Source organism: Mesoplodon mirus (genome assembly GCF_964341445.2).
Source record: "Mesoplodon mirus genome assembly, chromosome: 4".
Taxonomy (NCBI): domain Eukaryota; kingdom Metazoa; phylum Chordata; class Mammalia; order Artiodactyla; family Ziphiidae; genus Mesoplodon; species Mesoplodon mirus.
In genome coordinates, this window is record NC_138979.1 from 176,489,387 (window position 1) to 176,507,664 (window position 18,278).

Below are 18,278 nucleotides of genomic sequence, written 5' to 3' on the forward strand. Positions count from 1 at the left end.
TTTTTTCTTTCTAGATGTGTGAAGAATAACTGACATATTACAATTATATTATTCCTTTAAAAAGGCCAAATCTACACACAAATGTATTGACTGTGATCAGATTTCATAATGGACTTCAAAAACACTGTACAGTAAGTTCCTCTACAGAAAGAGAACATATAAAAAATGAAATGTAAAATTTGTACATAAAAGATATTTTATATCTTTACATACGTAAAAGAGCAAAATAACAGCAATAACAGCATTTAAATGCTGCATGTTGATTTTTAAATCCTGCCATTTTACTGTTTACCTTCAAGTTCTTCCAAATGTGAAGGCGTTCCTTGCATCCTGGGCTGAATATAAGATAACTTAATCCTGGGCACCACAAATGGTACTTCTTTGCCATCAGATGGTAATTTGGAAAGTAAATAATCCTCAGTACAGCCAACCTGAGGCTTTACAGAAACGGAAGTCAATGGAGGTATACAGATAGCAGTATTTTGACTATTTGATACTGCTTCTTTGAAGTCTCTTTCCACAGATACTGCGTAGAAAAGAAGAGAAAAGAGAAAAAAAATCACAAATATGTATGTAGATTTATATATAATAATCTAAACCTAACAAGCTTTGGTACTTATTTAATCATTTTAAAAGAAACTGCTGATACCTAAACTACTCTTGGGTCCTATCAAGCACTCTGGAATCTACATTAATTTTATCTAGCCAATATCTGAGAAGTTAATATACTATTGCCAAAGTATATTAACTTATCATAATGGTAAAAGCAGTTTTTTTTTTTTTTTTTTTTTTTTTGTGGTATGTGGGCCTCTCACTGTTGTGGCCTCTCCCGTTGCGGAGCACAGTCTCCGGACACACAGGCCCAGCGGCCATGGCTCACGGGCCCAGCCGCTCTGCGGCATGTGGGATCTTCCCAGACCGGGACACGAACCCGTATCCCCTGCATCGGCAGGCGGACTCTCAACCACTGCGCCACCAGGGAAGCCCAAAAGCAGTTTTTAAAGAGTCTCATTTCCACAAAAGAGCTCATAGATGGAAAACAAGTTTATATTGTAGTTAATTCCACAATGCTTTCAAATAAGTAATAATCTAGTCATTTAAATAAAAATACTGTCAACAAAACAATTCTTGTTGTCAATACTAGCAGTTAATTTCAGTCTTAAATACCAAAAGTTACTTTGAAAAGAAGCTAAAGGTCTCGAAGTCTACAAAAATCTTTACCAAACCACAAAATAAAATGTACTTTGACCCTAAAATAATATCGACTCTCCCTGTACTAGCTTCTATGACCTATTTTGTCCATTATCTTGAAAGATATGTGATTCCTAAGCTGTGTGACTTAGGATGGGGAGGTAAGGGACACCTAGAGCTAATCTTCATGTACAGTTAGTACCGTCTATAGACTGAATGGAAGTACAATTACTATTGTGTTGGAACTTATGAAATGTTTTATTGCAAAAAGGAAGCCTTCATACTCAAAAACATACTAAGAAGCTATGCTTTAGACACAGATATATAAGAAAGAGCCAGAGAAAAATAAAGTTCCAGTCATAACCTTGAAGAGCTGAGGAAACCATGCAATAGAAAGCGAAATCTCCAGGAGTCCTTGATAAATGTGGGTCTTGATAAAGTTACAGGTCTCTTCTCTATTGGTCATTCATTCATTCATGAAAGGCACTTTTTAATGCATTGTTCGTAAATTGGAAATTCTCTGTATTTAAGTTAAAACATTTGCCAGAGTATGTTATCCCCCAAATACTTCTCTCCCTACTTTTGCCCATACTATTTCATCCACCTGTAATACTCATGTCTAATTCTCACCTTCTCTTACTCCCTTCTTCCCACTCAGCTTGCTAAAATCCTCTTCAGACTTCCATACCATGGATCATCTTCTTTGTGGTGATGTCCTAGAGTGTCTCCTGAGTTGAATTCATCTCTCTCTCCCCTATGCTCCAAGGTACTTTCATACTGAGCTAGTGTGCCTTATATTTATGTTTCTGCCTCCCCCGTGAAGTTAGGAAACATGTCTCATTTACATTTATATCACAAAATGTCACAAATAAAGAAAACATTAAATAAATGTTGAAATCAAAACAAAGCAAAACTCACAGTTGTGCTTTTCTTTTCCACCATAGAAACATCCTCTGCAGCAACTCTTTATAAATTCTGTTGCCATTACGTTCAATCTCCAATATCCAGCAAAAGATACAAATTTCCAATTTTAATATTAATCTGTTGGTAGAATAGAAAACAAGTTAACATGATCATGCTTAATATCATTAGATATTATTAAATAAATCACATTATCTGTCTTTCTAAGACATAATGAGGGCTCCAAAGCAAAAATGTCTAGAGCAAAATAGATTTTTGTTCCTTTATGCAATTTTATATAACCTAGACTCCTTATAAGCTATTAAAATGACATGCTTAAAAATTACTAAATGAACAATCTTAACGTTAAATCTGAAAAAAATTCCACTCTTCATTTTCTCTTTCGACTGATATATCTAAATCAATGTCCAAATAAAATTTGCAAGAAAATGTGACACTCATAGAATGTGTGAGAAAATGTTCACTTCCTCCAAATTGATTCTTTTGGTAATCCAAAGGCCCTATAATGAATGAGGGCCAATAAACAAACAACTTCGTATTTTATGAGTTAGTTTAATACTGAGAATTACACTAACAGAAAAATCTAAAACTCTCTTTCTCTGTCTCTCTCTGTCTCTCTCTCTAAACTCTCTGTCTCTCTCTCTCTCTCTCTCTCTCTCTCTCTCTCTCTCTCGCACACACACGCGCACACACACACACACACACACACATACCAGCTAACTAAACCACAAATAAGATATAGTGGAAATGAAGAGTCTGTTTTAAATTTACCAGGAACATAAAATTGTATAAGAAGCCAATTGCCTACCTTGGCCTCAATGACTTTGTTCCAAATGCACTCTTTTCATTTATGCCTACTACCTGTACATTTTTCATGGGAAATTTCAAATGCATACAAAAGAAGATACAATAGTATAACAAAACCCCTACCACCTAAACAATGATCAACTCAAGGCAAATCTTAATTCGTCTTTCTCTCTCTACTAACCCTGTCCTTCAGATTATCTTGAAAAATATTCCAATCACATAATCTCGCTCATAAATATTTAAGTAATTATCTCTGAAAGATGTGGCTGAAGGACTCAAGAGTTAACTCCAAGGGGTTCTACTGGCTAAACAATTTGAGCACCAAAATAAACAGTAACTGTAATGGGTTGTAACATGTCAAGTATTTCTAAAAGGTACTCTCTTTTAACATAACCATAATAACATAATCACATCTAAAAAGTTTAAGATAATCAACTACCCAATGTTCAAATTTCCCCTATGGTGAAATATTTTTTAATAGTTGTTTTCTTCAAATCAAGATCAACATTTTGACTGTTTCCAGTCTTTTGCTGTTAGAAATAGTGACACAGTAACTTTGTATACACATATTTTCAGTTATTTCCCAGTATATATCTGTAAGACAGATTCTTGGAGATAGGATTACTAGGTCAAAAGGTAAATATATGTGTAATTTTGTTTAATACTGCTAAATTTCTCTCTAAAGTTGTACCATTCTGCATTCCCAGTAGCAATGTATGAGAGTACCTGTATCTATCACCAAGAGAATATTTGTCATATGCTGGACTTTTGCCAATATGATAGGAAAGGAATTATATCTTGTGCTGTTTTAATTTGCACCTCTTATTATAAATCAGGTTGGGCACCTTTTCATATAAAGGCTAATATGTATTTGTCTCTATGAACTCACTGTTCATTATATCTCTTACCCATCTTTCTATAAAGTTATTGGTACTTTTCTTCCCCAGTTTTAGAGGATTTTCATAAATTTGAGAGATTAATGCAATGTCCATAATGGAAGCAGCAAACATTATTCCAGTTTGTCGTCCTCTTTTCACTTTGATTTACTAGTGAAATTGATTTACTCTGATGATGGTGTTTTTTGCTATGCAAAAAAGGAGGGTGAGTGTGTATTGTATATACAAATATGCATATATACACATATACATACATATATAAGTGTGTGAATACTGTACTTCCTGGTACAGTATGAGAAGTGAATCCAATCCTAGCTTTCCTCAATTGACTATCCCAGTATCACAAACACCACTTATTAAAAATTCCTATTTTTTTCATTGATTTTAGGATGCTGCTTTTATTATAGACTAAATTTCTATATGCCACTGGGTTTTTGTTTTTGGTTTTTAATTAATTCATTCATTTATTTTATTTTTGGCTGTGTTGGGTCTTCGTTGCTGTGCTCGAGCTTTCTCTAGTTGCGGCGATTGGGGGCTACTCTTCGTTGTGGTGCGCATACTTCTCATTGCAGTGGCTTCTCTTGTTGTGGGGCACGGACTCTAGGCGCGTGGGCTACAGTAGTTGTGGTGCACGGGCTCAGTAGCTGTGGCGCACAGGATTAGTTGCTCCACGGCATGTGGGATCTTCTGGGACCAGGGATCAAACCCCTGTACCCTGCATTGGCAGGTGGATTCTTAATCACTGCACCACCAGGGAAGTCCCACCATTGAGTTTTGGTTTTATATCTTCTATTCAGTTGATCTGTATTCCTGAACCAATACCACATTTTAAAAGTTATCATGGCTTATAATATGTTTCATTATCTAGCAGGGCTAGCCTCCCATCCTTACTGTTCTTCAATTTCAAAGTTCTGCTAGCTATGCTTGCTTATCTGTTCCTACAAATAAACTTTATAATCTGTCCAGACATAGGAGGAAAAAAATCTGATGACATTTTTATTGGGATCATGTTACATTTATAAATTATTTTAGAAAAACCTGACATCTTTAGGATGTTGAGTCTTCCTATTCAGAATATTTGTTCAAGTCAAGTTTATGTTTGTATCTTTGGGAGTTTTTTTTTACAATTTTCCTCATAAATTTTGAACTTTTCTTGTTTAGTGTATGCCTATGAAATTTGTTTGGCTAAATGGCACCTTTTCTTCCATTATACCTTGTAACTGATTTCTGGGGTTTTTTTAATTTATACATTTTTCAAAGGCCCTTTTCAGTCTGTTTAGAGGATGCATTCCCAGACCACCCAGATCATACTAATTACTCTCATCTTTAAACATCTAGTGAATTTTTAAAAAGTTTTACATTTTTCATGACATTTCATGACACCTGTTCTATCTCCCCTACTAGAATAAAAACTTTTCAGAAACAATGTTATACTCACTTTCTACTTAAAACTCAGAACCTTGTATGATGCTGGGAATTTAGCAGGAACTCAGCAAATACATAGTTGATAGATAAGGAAACAAAGTATAATAACTAGCTCATATAAAAGCTCCTAACATACTCATCAAACAACATTTCTGACCCCAGTAAGCTTGCAAATACTTAACATTAATCATGAGGGGAATGTGAGAGGACTGGTTAAAAATGATTACTACTTCTGGGGGTAGTTTTCAAAGCGGACAGCCTTGAGTCATCCAAAATGAATTGGAGAAGATAGGAGAGGGATGCAGAAAAGGAAACAAGTTTATATAAATAAGAATAAGGGAGCTAGAGTTTGTACAGATTACTGGAGAGTAGAGATGTGTACACAGAGAGAAGCATAGACATCAGTAGAGGGTCCCACTTAAGTATTCAGCAGAGTGTTGATCAGAGAATGCATGCAAGAAAACTACACAAGACTGGGGGAAGACCACCAGAAAAAGTTAAAAGACCATAACAACACTCACCAAGGTCAGTAATAATGCCTGTCCCCACCAACAAAACTGGAAAAACCTCACACAGGATACTGAGGAGAGGACTCAGAGAGTCTTTCTTGCCTCAGTGGTGGGGAATAAATGGCCCTAAACTAAAGACTAGTCTGACCTAACAAATCTTAAGATCAAGACTCAAAAGGATCAAACTATTTCTAAGAAACTTAACTATGTCCCAAAGCAAAAAATAATTACAGAAATCTACAAATATATAGCATGCAAGGTAAAATTTACATTGTCTCGTAGCAGCCAATAAAAAATTACCAGACATTCAAAGAAGGGGCAAAAAATTATGAGGAGAAAAATCAATCTATTGAAAACAACACAGCAATGAAATGAACAGTTAAGGACATCAAAATAGTTATAAGTGATTCTATATGTTCAAAAAGTTAAATAGAAACGTGGAAGATACAAAAAAAGATGCAAACCCAACTTCTAAAGATGAAAACTATAATGTCTGAGATGGAAAATAAACTGGATGGGATTAATAGCAGATTAGATATTGCAAAAGAAACAATAAAGTACAGCAATAAGAGACCCAAAATGAAATACAGAGAGAAAAAAAGAATAAAAACAAAATGAAAAGAGCATCTGTGACCCATAGGACAATTTCAAGCAGCCTAATATACATGTAATTGAAATTCATGAAGATGGGGGGAAGCAGAAAAAATATTTGAAGAAATAAAACTAAAATTTTCCAAATATGGTATCTACAAAACTCAGGTCTAAGAAACAACAAACACTAAGCTCAGGAAGTATGAAGTAAACTATGCGAAGGCACATCATATTAACATGGCTCAAAACTGGTGATGAAGAGGAAATCTTAAAAGCAGCTGGAAAAAAAAGACATGTTATATACATAGGAACAGTGATACAATAGCAGCATAGTTATCATTAGGAACAATACAAGTAAGGAAACAGTGGAGCAAAAATCCTTAAAGTATTGAAAGGAAAAAACAAAAAACTATCAACATCTAATTTGATACCTGAAGAAACTCTTTCAAAAAAGCAAGTGACAAAGAGTTTTTTGGACATAAAAAATTGAATGAATGCACCACCAGCAGATCCATACTACAAGAAGTGTTCAAGGACATCCTTCAGGTAGAAGAATAATACCAGATGAAATATAAACCCACACACAAAGAATTGAGAGTACCACAGATAAATATGTAAGATTTATTATAAAAGATTACTGATGCTTAGACAAAAATAATAACATGGTGATGTGAGGTTTATACCATATGTAAAAGTAAAATGCAGGACATCAACAGCACAAAGGCCAGCAGGGAAGAAGAGAGTATTCTATTGTAAGGTCCTTGTAGAAGATGTGATGTGGTATATATAACACCATTTGAAGGTAGACTGTGGGAAGTTAAAAATATGTACTGTAAACTCTATAGTAACCACTAAAGTAAGAAAACAGAGGTGCAATTAATAAGCCAACAAAGGAGATCAAATGGAATCATACCCCTAAAATACTCAATTGATATAAAAGCATAAAAAGAAGAAAGGGTAAACAAAGAACAGATGGGATGAACAGAAAAAAAGCAAGATGATTGATTTAAACCTAACCATATCAATAACCACACTAAGTGTGGATGCTCTACGTATGCCAATTAAAAGTTAGAGATTGTTAGATTGGATAGAAAAAAAAGCATGACCCAAGTATATGTGACTTAAACATACTTTAAATATTAAGACACAAATAAGTTAAAAGTAAAAGGATGAATACTCTTCATAAATATAGACACAAAAATCTAGCAAACAAAATACTAGCAAACTGAATCCAGCAAATTATAAAAAGAATTATATATCATAAACAAGTGAGATTTATCCCAGGATTACAACATTGGTTTAACATCTGAAAATCAATTCACATAATACATTATATTGTAGAATAAGGGACAAAAACTACATGATCATCTCAGTGGATACCAAAAAAAGATTTGAAAATCCAACACTCATTCATGATTTTAAAAAGCTGAGCAAACTAGGAATAGAAGAGAATATTCTCAACATAATAAAGAGCATCTATGAAAAATCTACTGCTAACATCATAGTAATTGCTAAAAGACTGAATGCTTTCCCTCTCAACCCAGGCAAAAGATAAGGATCCACTCTCACCACTTCTGTTCAACACTGTAATAGATATTCTAGCCAGGGCAACTAGGCTAGAAAGATATAAAAGGCATCCATATTGGAAATGAAGGTGTAAAACTCTATTTACAGACCAACGATGGTCTTGTAAATAAAGAGTCAAAGGAATACACTAAAAACCTACTAGAAGTAATACACAAGTTGAGTACAGTAGCAGGATATAAGATCAATACCCAAAATCAGTTATGTTTCTATACAGTAACAATGAACAGTCTAAAAATGAAATTAAGAAATCCATTCCATTCATAATAACAGGCAAAAAAGGAAAAAGAAAAAAAAAAAACAACCCTAACATACCTAGGAATACCTTAACAAAAGAAATGTAAGACTTGCACACTGAAAACTACAACACATTACTAAAAGATATTAAAGAAGACATCAATAGGGACCTTCCTGGTGGTGCAGTGGTAAAGAATCCACCTTCCAATGCAGGGGATGCAGGTTCGATCCCCAGTCAAATGCAAGGGATGTGGGTTCGATCCCACATGCCACAGGGCAACTAAGCCCACACGCCACAATTACTGAACTCACACACCTCAACTAGAGAGCCCGCGTGCTGCAAACTACAGAGCCCACACACTCTGAACCCACGCGCCACAACTAGAGAGAGAAAACCCACACACAACAACTAGAGAGAAGCTCGTGCACTGCAACAAGGAGCTCACGCACCGCAACGAAAAAGATCCCGCATGCCTCAGTGAAGATCCCACGTGCTGCAACTAAGATCCAACACAGCCAAAAAAAATAAAGAAAATTTAAAAAAATAAAATAAAGTCTTCAAAAAAAAAAAAAGGAAACATCAATAAATGAATAGACTTCCATGATCATGGAATGTAAGACATAATATTGTTAAGATGTCAATACTCCCCAAACTGGTCTACAGATTCAACACAATCCATATAAAAAATCCCTTCCAGCTCCTTTACAGAAACTGAAAAGGTAATCCTAAAACTCATGGAAATGCAAAAGACACAGAGTAGCCAAAACAATCTTGAAAAAGAAGAACAAAGTTGCAAGTCATACTTCCTGACCTGAAAATTTACTACAAAGCTACAGTAATCAAGACTGTTATCAGCATAAGGACAGACATATAGGTCAATGCAATAAAACTGAGAACCCAGAAATAAATCCTTACATGTATGGTCAGTTGATTTTTACAAAGGTGCCAAAAAACTTTAAAGGGAAAAGAATAGTCTTTTCAAACAAGGGGTGCTGGGACAACTGATAACCACATGCAAAAAAAAAAAAAAAAAAAAAAGAATTTGGACAACTATCTCACACTGTACACAAAAACTAAGTAAAAATTGATCCAAGTCTATATGTAAGAGCTAAAACTACAAAATTGCTAGAAGAAAACATAGGAGTAATTCTTCTTGAACTTGGCAATGATTTCTTAGATAAGACACCAAAAGCACAAGCAAGTAAAGAAAAATTTGAGGGCTTCCCTGGTGGTGCAGTGGTTGAGAATCCGCCTGCCAATGCAGGGGACACAGGTTTGAGCCCTGGTCCGGGAAGATCCCACATGCTGCGGAGCAACTAACTAAGCCCACGAGCCACAACTACTGAGCCCGCATGCTGCAACTACTGAAGCCCATGCGCCTAGAGCCCATGCTCCGCAACAAGAGAAGCCACCGCAAGGAGAAGCCCGCGCACCACAATGAAAAGGAGCCTCCGCTAGCTACAACTGGAGAAAGCCTGTGCACAGCAATGAAGACCCAACACAGCCAAAAATAAATAAATTTATTTTTTAAAAAGGAAAAAATTGATATATTAGACTTAATCAAAAGTAAAAATGTTGTGCTTCAGAAGACACCATCAGGCTTCCCTCGTGGCACAGTGGTTAAGAATCCGCCTGCCAATGCAAGGGACATGGGTTTGGGCCCTGGTCTGGGAAGATCCCACATGCCGCGGAGCAACTAAGCCCGCGCACTGCAATGAACAGTAGGCCCCGCTTGCCGAAACTAGAGAAAGCCCGCGTGCAGCAACCAAGACCCAATGCAGCCAAAAAATAAATTTAAAAAAAATTTTTAAATTAAAAAAAAAAGTGAAAAGACAACTTAGAGTATGGGAGAAAATATGTGCAAATCATACATCCAATAAGGGTCTTATATCCAGAATATAAAAAGAACTATTACAACTCAATAATAAAAAGAAAAATAACACAATTTAAAAAGGATTTGAACAGACACTTCTCCAAGTGGCAAAAAAAGTACATAAAAAGTACAAAAAAACATATTCAAAACCATTATTCATTAAGGAAATGTAAATTAAAACTACAATGAGATAATGACACACACTTATTAGAAATGATGAAATTGCAAAGGCTGACCATTCCAAGTGTTTACAAGCATGTAGAACAAGTAGAACTCTCATATTCAACTGGTGAGAATATAAAATAGTTTGGTAGTTTAAGTTAAACATACACCTACCCTATGATCCAGACATTTCATTCCTAGGTATTTACTCAAGAAAAAAGAAATCTTATGTCCATACAAAGACCGGTGCATTAGTGTTCATAGCAACTCTATGTGCAAAAGCCAAAAACCAGAAACTATCAAATGTTCATCAACAGGTGAATAAACAAATTGTGGTATACCTGAATAACCAATCTGTGATTAGTGTCTTTCCACCTGTACTGGTAGATTTTCCAGTACTAAAAAATTCTCATTCATTATCTCTTTAAATATTGCTTTTGCCTATTCTCTATTTCTTTTCTTTCAGGAACTCCACTTACTAGACTTTCTCACTATAACTTCTCATTCTGATCATTCTAATTTTCATGTATCTTCATCTCTTATATTTTCCATTTCTGTATCTTTGAGCTATATTATGAATGATTTATTCTGATCTATATTCCAGTTAGTTCATTCTCTCTTGGGGTTTGCCTAATTGCCTTATCTGTGGTTAAACTTAACAAATGAGTTTTGAGTTTTTATTACTGCATTTTTCATTAATAGAAATTACATTCAATTCCTCTTTTCAACCAGCTTTGTACCTCTGTCACTTTTCAGACTCCTGCTCCCTGCATATATTTTCAAACGTGCCTTTTACTTACTTAAATAGAGCCCATCATGGTTATTTTAATAACAACTAGTAATTACAATACATAAGCCTTTGCAAGTTTTCTTCTACATGTCTATTGTTTCTGCTGATTCTTCTTCAGGTTGTCTTATTTCCATGTGCACTTGGTTATCTTTGACAAATTATCCATTGACCTCAAAACTTTACTGGTAGGACTTTTCTTAAGCCAAAGATGAAAGTATACTCTTACAGAGAATATTTGCATTTGTTTACTATGTCATTTTAAATTCATGCCTTGACATATAACCCAATTTAAAAATGAGCAAAGGATGCGAACAGACATTCCCCGCCCCCCCCAAAAATAGACAATTGGCCAATAAAGACACGAAAAGGTGCTCAACAGCATCAGTCATTAGGGAAATACAAATCAAAACCTCAATGAGATACCACTCCACACACAAAAGACAGACAAAAATAAATGCTGATGAGGATGGAGAAACTAGAACCCATTGCTGGTAGGAATGAAAACTGGTGTATCTGCTTTGGAAAACAGTCTGGCAGTTCCTCAAAACAAACAAAGAATTACCATATGACCCAGCAATTCCATTTGTAGGTAAATGGAGAATGAAAATATATTTCCTATGAAAATGGAAAATACATTTCCATACAAAAACTTGTATGCAAATGTTCATAGCAGCATTATTCATAATAGCCCAAAAGTGGATATAACCATCAAACTAAGGAATGGGAAAGCAAAACGTGGTATTAACCATACAATGGACTATTATTCAGCCATTAAAAAGAATGAAGTACTGATTCATGGTAAACATGAATAATCCTTGAAAAGACTATGCCAAGTGAAATAAGACACAAAAGACATATTGTATGATTTCATTCATATGAAATGCCCAAAATAAGCAAATCATACAGACAAACGTAGATTAGAGTTTGCCAGGGGTTGAGGGAAAAAGGGGAAATGGGGAATGACTGTTAATGGGTATAAGGTTTTTTTCTGGGGGTAATAAAAATGTTCTGGAATTAGATAGTGATGACGGTTGTACAACTTTGTGAACATATGAAAACCCACTGAATTATACACTCTCAAGGGTGAATTTTATGGCATATGAATTATATCTAAAAAAAAAAAAGATTTTTTAAAATTCACATCTTGAAATTTTTTTAGACCACCAAGGTGATGTGTACTTCCCTCATGATCTGGTAGTTACAACTGCCCAAGGACAGGTTTTTTCCCCTTCTGCTTTACTTGGCCTCAAGACAATTTTCCTTGCAGATCCTTGAAGGAGGTTGAGTTTTCATCCTTTCCATGATATCGAAGACCTTTGGGATTCCAGAATTATGGGCAGAAAGTCTCTTGTTAGCTAACCTTGAATGAGCCCTGGGCTGACTTCTAATTATACCTCCGGTCCTACAAATCTACCAAATTCTTACTCAAATCCAATCAAGTTCCCTCAGTTTAGCAAATACCCTCAAAGCAAATAAGACTTAAGGGCTCCTATAGTCTCTCAGATTTTCAGCTTTCTCTTAGATTTTGACATATTAAATCCTAATTACCTTAAAAAATTTTTAAATACAGCTATTCTTTTTTTAAATACAGCTATATTCAGTGTGAAGGTTTTTCCAAATGTCTTAACTATATTCCAAAAATGCGAATCCAATATTTACTTTTCAAGTTGAAGTTAACTCTAGGGAGTTAGGACAGGATTTGCAAAAACTAAAGACAGCCTAATATAATCCACAATAAAGTAGCTTTAGAAGTACTTGTGACCTCAGATGAATACAGTAGATATTTAAGACTTAGATAACATACTCCTGTATACTAAGATGAAAAGTTTACTTTAGAAAAAAATTAAACTTTGAGTTTTAAAAGAAGCATGGGTGGGTGACCTGTCTCTTAGGTATGGAGGCTCTTTTACAACTAAAGTAAAAGTAAGATTGCAGCAAGAATACACAATGAGATCAAAGAAAGAACAGCCCCAAAACATATGAACATATGTATGGAAACTTGACATATGATACTTATAGATTACTGAGAGGAAAAACAGAATATTCAATAAACTATGTTGAGAAAAACTGACAACCTATATGGAAAAAAAAAATGAAACTGGATCCCCACTTCACACCACACAAAAATCAATTTCACGTGGACTAAGGACACAAATATGAAAGGCAAAATTTTAAAGCTTTTAGAAGAAAATATCAGACTATATCTTTATGACCTCAGGGAAGGGAAAGATTTGTTAAAACAAGATGTCAAAAGAACAAACCATAAGGAAAAGGCCGACATATTCAACTACATTAAACTACAGAATGGGTCTATCAAAAACCACTATAGGGTTTCCCTGGTGGCGCAGTGGTTGAGAGTCCGCCTGCCGATGCAGGGGATACGGGTTCGTGCCCCGGTACGGGAGGATCCCACATGCCGCGGAGCGGCTGGGCCCGTGAGCCATGGCCGCTGAGTCTGCGCGTCCCGAGCCTGTGCTCCACAACGGGAGAGGCCACAACAGTGAGAGGCCCGCGTACCGAAAAAAAAAAAAAAACCACTATAAAGAAAGTGAAAGACAAGCTACTTACTGGGAAAAAGATATCTGTCACGTGCATAATTGACAAGGGATTAGTACCCAGAAAAAAAAAAAATATATATATATATATATTCTAGAAATCAATTTCAAAAAGACAAAAAAATTAAGAACAGGCAAAAAAACATAAACAGCCATCCCATTGAATAGGAACTATGAAAGGTTCAACATCATCAGTAATTAAAGAAATGTAAATTAAACCCTACCATTTCTCATCTACCAGATTGTTGAAAAGAAAAAATTCAGATAATTACAAATGTACAAATGTCTCAAATGTTGTTGAGAAAGGGAACAAAGTGAACACTTCGTACACTGATTGTGAGAGTATAAACTGGCACAACCACTTTACAAAGCAATTCAGCGTTATCTAGCAAAACTGAAGATCCACAACTCTACTCCTAGGCAAAAAACACAGGAAATTCTTGAAAATGGACACAGAGAAACACAGATTGGACATTAATAACAAAACAGCTTTCAATGGCAAAAAGTAAAATTAAATTTTAAAAAAGAAGACTGAAAACACCCTAAATATCCATTAACAGGAGGATGGATAAACAGCTGTAAATTCACATAACAGAATAGCAAAAAAAGCAAATGAACCATAACACAGCAACACAGATGAATCTCATAATTTGTGCACCCAAAAAGTCATGGAATAAACAAAACTAAACACTACATTACTTATGAATACCTATGTATGTAGTAAAACTCTACAGAAAATCAAGGAACATGGAAAGAGAAAGACACAATCAGGGAGAAAGATACAATTAGGGCTTCAAAAATATTATGTATTATTTCTAACGCATGATATAGGTACCGGGCATTTGTTTTATTTGTATTCTCTAAGTCTGTAGATGTGTCAAAAGTACTATACTGCACATATGAAATAATTTTTCACTTAAAAATTAAGCAAACACAGTAACAACCTAAATGGGAAAAGAATCTGAATAAGAATAGATACATGTATAACTGAATCACTCTGAAACTATCACAATATTGTTAATCAACTATACTCCAATATAAAATAAAAAGTTAAAAAAAAATTAAAAAAAAATAAAAATTAAGCAAATACATGTTGTGGTAGAAAATATGAAAAATACATAAAACTATATGAAGAAAATTAAAATTATCAATAACCCCATCATCCTGAGATAACTATAATATTTAAAAGAAATAAATATACTTAAATGGTATGTCTTCTTCTACTCCGTATTTTGTTTTAGTTTGGTTTTGGTTTTTGCCTCGGCCGTGCAGCGTCTTAGTTCCCAGACCAGGGATCGAACCCATGCCCCTTGTAGTGGAAGCATGGAGTCCTAACCACTGGACCGCCAGGGAATTCACTTTTTACTCTCTATTTTTATTTACTTTTTTTTTACAGCTTTATTGAGGTACTGACTTACAGTGAATTGCACATATTTAAAATGTACAATTACATGAGTCAGACATATGTATACAGTGGTGAAAGCATCTTCACAATCAAGAAAACTAATATACCAATGAATACATCCACCATCCCTAAAAGCTTCGTCATACCCCCTTTGAATCCATCCCCCTTTTCTTTCCCTTGCCACTCCCCCCCCTCAGGTAACCACTTATCTGTCTTCTGTTACTTTAGTTTGCAGTTTCTAGAATTTTTTCAGGTATAGTCTGGGCATAATTTATTCATATGTTTCACTTTAATACATACTGCCACCAATTTACACTTTTACCAGCAGAGTACAAGAGTTTCCAGTTGTTCCACATCCTTATCAACACTTGATTACCTTTTCTATTTTTAGCCATTCTTTTCATATCCTAAGGAACATACACATAAAACTACTGCCCGAACAACAACAACAAAAATTAAACCCTCAACGAAGACTGGAGTGAAACTCATAAAGAAATTTTCATCTAAGAGCATTTTCCTTTAAATGTATAATAATAATTGAAGCAAAGGCCCTGATGTGTGCCTCATGAATTCTGATTTAGCCAAAATGTCTGATACCTACGTAAGATTTTTAGAAGAGCCATTGAAATACACACTAGAAAAATCACATGACAAAAGTAAGCTGAAAGTATCTAAGTACTGGAACTCAGGTGAAATACAGTCCAACAGTTTGTTAAAGTGTGACTTTGACACTGATAAAAACACCTGAACCCAACAGACCAAAATACTACTAAAATAGTGTTCATAATTTGAATTGGGGAGATTAAACATTACAGTTCTAGTCAATATGCACAGCAACTTGCTGTCAGCTTCCCATGCTGGGTGATGCACTTTAACATAAAAGTATTCTATTGGCCTTATATTCTTTCCAATCTGACTATAAACTCCCCTATCACTCTACCACCCTATCACTCCTCCTTCAAATCTCTGTGTCTCAAAATAAGGATTCTACTCTGACTATCTTTATTTATTCATCCTCTATTTACTCCTCAAAGTCCTTCAAATTTGGCTTCCATCCTTATCATTTTACTTAAATTATGTTTGTTGAGTTCAATGACATACTCCTAACTACCAAAACCAATAGGCACTTTATCAGCCCCAATCTTCCTGATTCCTCTGACTCATCTGACCCTAAAATAGATTTCTATCCTTATGAAAACTCTTCCATCTCCTGGCTTCTAGGACACCACTGTCTGTTAGTTTGCTTCCTTCTTTCCTGAATGTTCCGCCTTGGTCTCCTTGGCTGTCTCTACCCATCAATTAAGTCCTGGTGTTTTCCATCTTGGTCTTCCTCTCTTCTTACTCTACTTACTGGAATGTTTTCTTCCACTCTCACAAGATTAACTATCACAAATCCATGGGTGGTTCCAACATTCACAACTCTGATCCTGACTTCAGAAAATCCCGCTACCAACATATCAAACTGCCAACTAGGCAGCTCAGCCAGGGGCCCTACAAGAATCACAAACTCATTTTTTCTCAACCTGAATTAGCCCCTCAATTTTATTGTGAATACACAATTATAACTCAAGTGGAGCCAATAAAATACAAGAGGAACTTAAAATTTTTTCTTCTTCAAGGGTTAAAAAAAAAGCAAATTTTTATGAAGGTTTTTTTCCCCCAGTTACGAAGACACTCAAAGTCATTAGCAAAAACTATAAAATACAAAATATGATAAAAAACCAAATCTCCTCGAATCCCAGCTCTCAAAGTCAAGCAATATAAATCTCTCCTTCCCGAAAGAGCAATTCTTAGCCGTGATAAAGTTCCATATCGAAATATTAAATTGGTATAAGTAGGCGGTGGTGTTGCTATTAACTCTTAATATTTCCAGGCTATTTTTAACAGTATCAATCAGGGAAAACACCTCTAATAACTGCCTACCTGGAGTGAGTATCAGTATATTTTAAATACGAAAGCAATCCTTTTACATGCTGTATTTTAAGCACTCTAAAGGAATCAATGTTTTTGGCTTGGCATCTATCTTGCCTATACCTGCACGTCCACCTGTATGCGACATACCCACGATTCATGCACAGTACTTCCTTGATTTAAAGAAAACCATAGTAAAGAAAGAAGAAGGAAAAAAAATTGGGGGAGATAGATACAAACCAAATCTAAAAACCTAGCTGGGTAGATAATTCATGTTTTGCAAAAACCAAAACAAAGTGATGTTTACCAGCCCTTCGCCGCTTCAAAAAGTTTCAGAAACTTCACAGATTAAAAACCATCCGCTAACCGGTTCTCGTCGGACTCTCCAGGCAAAGGAAATGCGTTCGCTTTCCTCTTAACCCAGAGGCCAGAACCCACCTGGGGCCGGCGGTCGCAAGCGCACGCTCAAGGCGGGGAGCACGGCGCGCGGCCGGCCCCGCCGGGGCTGGGGTCTCCCCTCCGTCCGGCCCGCGGGTCCCAACGAGCGGACCGGTAAACCCAGCGGACCTACAGCCCACCGTGCTCCCACAGAGCGAGTCCCTGCCCTCCCGGCCTCGGAGATAGCGGCTGTCGACGGGCCCCAAACTTCCCTCAGGCCTCCGGAGAGCAGGCGTCGCTGAGGAGACTCGGCCCCGCGAGGCTGGGGCCGACGAGGCTACTGTGCCGTCCACGAGTCCCACCGGGAGGGCAGGCAAGCGGCCGCTCGAGGCCCGCGCCACGCTGCTCGCCCGGGGAAGCACCCGCGACCCCACACCTGAGCCCCCCCACCCCCGGCTCTCTCCCCCGCCGTGTCCCCGGGGTCTCCACGCGCCGCTCTCGGGGAGCCCCCGCCTCACAGCACGCTGAGGCGCCCAGTTACCTGCTCGAGGCAGTGAGCGCTCTGGCGTTGTCGCCCGCGGGAAGCGCGATCCGGTCACCTCGCGCGGCCGCGCCCCGAGGCCCCGCCCCCTCTCCAGGTTTTCCGCCCCCGCCCCCCAGGTCCGCTCCGCCAGATCTGCCCCGCCCTCCCCAGGTCCGCCCCGCCCGTCGGGAGGTGCAAGCCGAGGGGCGGGACGGGGTGGGGCCGCCCGTCAGTGTACCTGAGCGCCAGGCGCCTGCGCCCTCGGCTCATCGCCTCCTCGCTTCTGCCATCCGCAATTCTCGGATGCTCACTCTGGAAGGGAATAAAATGAAGCCAGGCAGAGTTTGGAGTGTGTTGAGAGATCAGACGGGAGATAAAAGATAGAGAGGGGTATAGTGGGAAAGCAGCTGACCTGATGAACCCCCTTGAATAGGGAAGGAAGGAGCAGTTTCTCTTGCCAGAAGATATTTCTGCATGCAGAGAAACTTCCTGGAAGCAGAGAAACTTCCTGGAAGCAGA

At 37.1% G+C, this 18,278-nt stretch overlaps 1 protein-coding gene across 4 annotated transcripts in view; it reads right to left on the reverse strand.

Moving 5' to 3' along the window:
• The window catches only part of TC2N (tandem C2 domains, nuclear), a 46,500-nt gene extending 28,476 nt beyond the window's left edge, over positions 1-18,024 (reverse strand). Inside the window, exons 1-4 of one of the 4 annotated variants that reach the window (XM_082618693.1) lie at positions 17,778-18,024; positions 17,166-17,241; positions 2,110-2,232; positions 293-526 (exon numbers count right to left, since the gene is read on the reverse strand). In XM_082618693.1, coding sequence (XP_082474819.1) covers positions 293-526; positions 2,110-2,176 — 301 coding nt within the window. In that variant the 5' untranslated portion in view covers positions 2,177-2,232; positions 17,166-17,241; positions 17,778-18,024. Of the gene's footprint in view, positions 1-292; positions 527-2,109; positions 2,233-17,165; positions 17,614-17,729 lie in introns of those variants that run through there. The other 3 variants (XM_082618694.1, XM_082618691.1, XM_082618692.1) reach the window with 3 other exon arrangements.
• Positions 18,025-18,278: the final 254 nt, after the last annotated feature.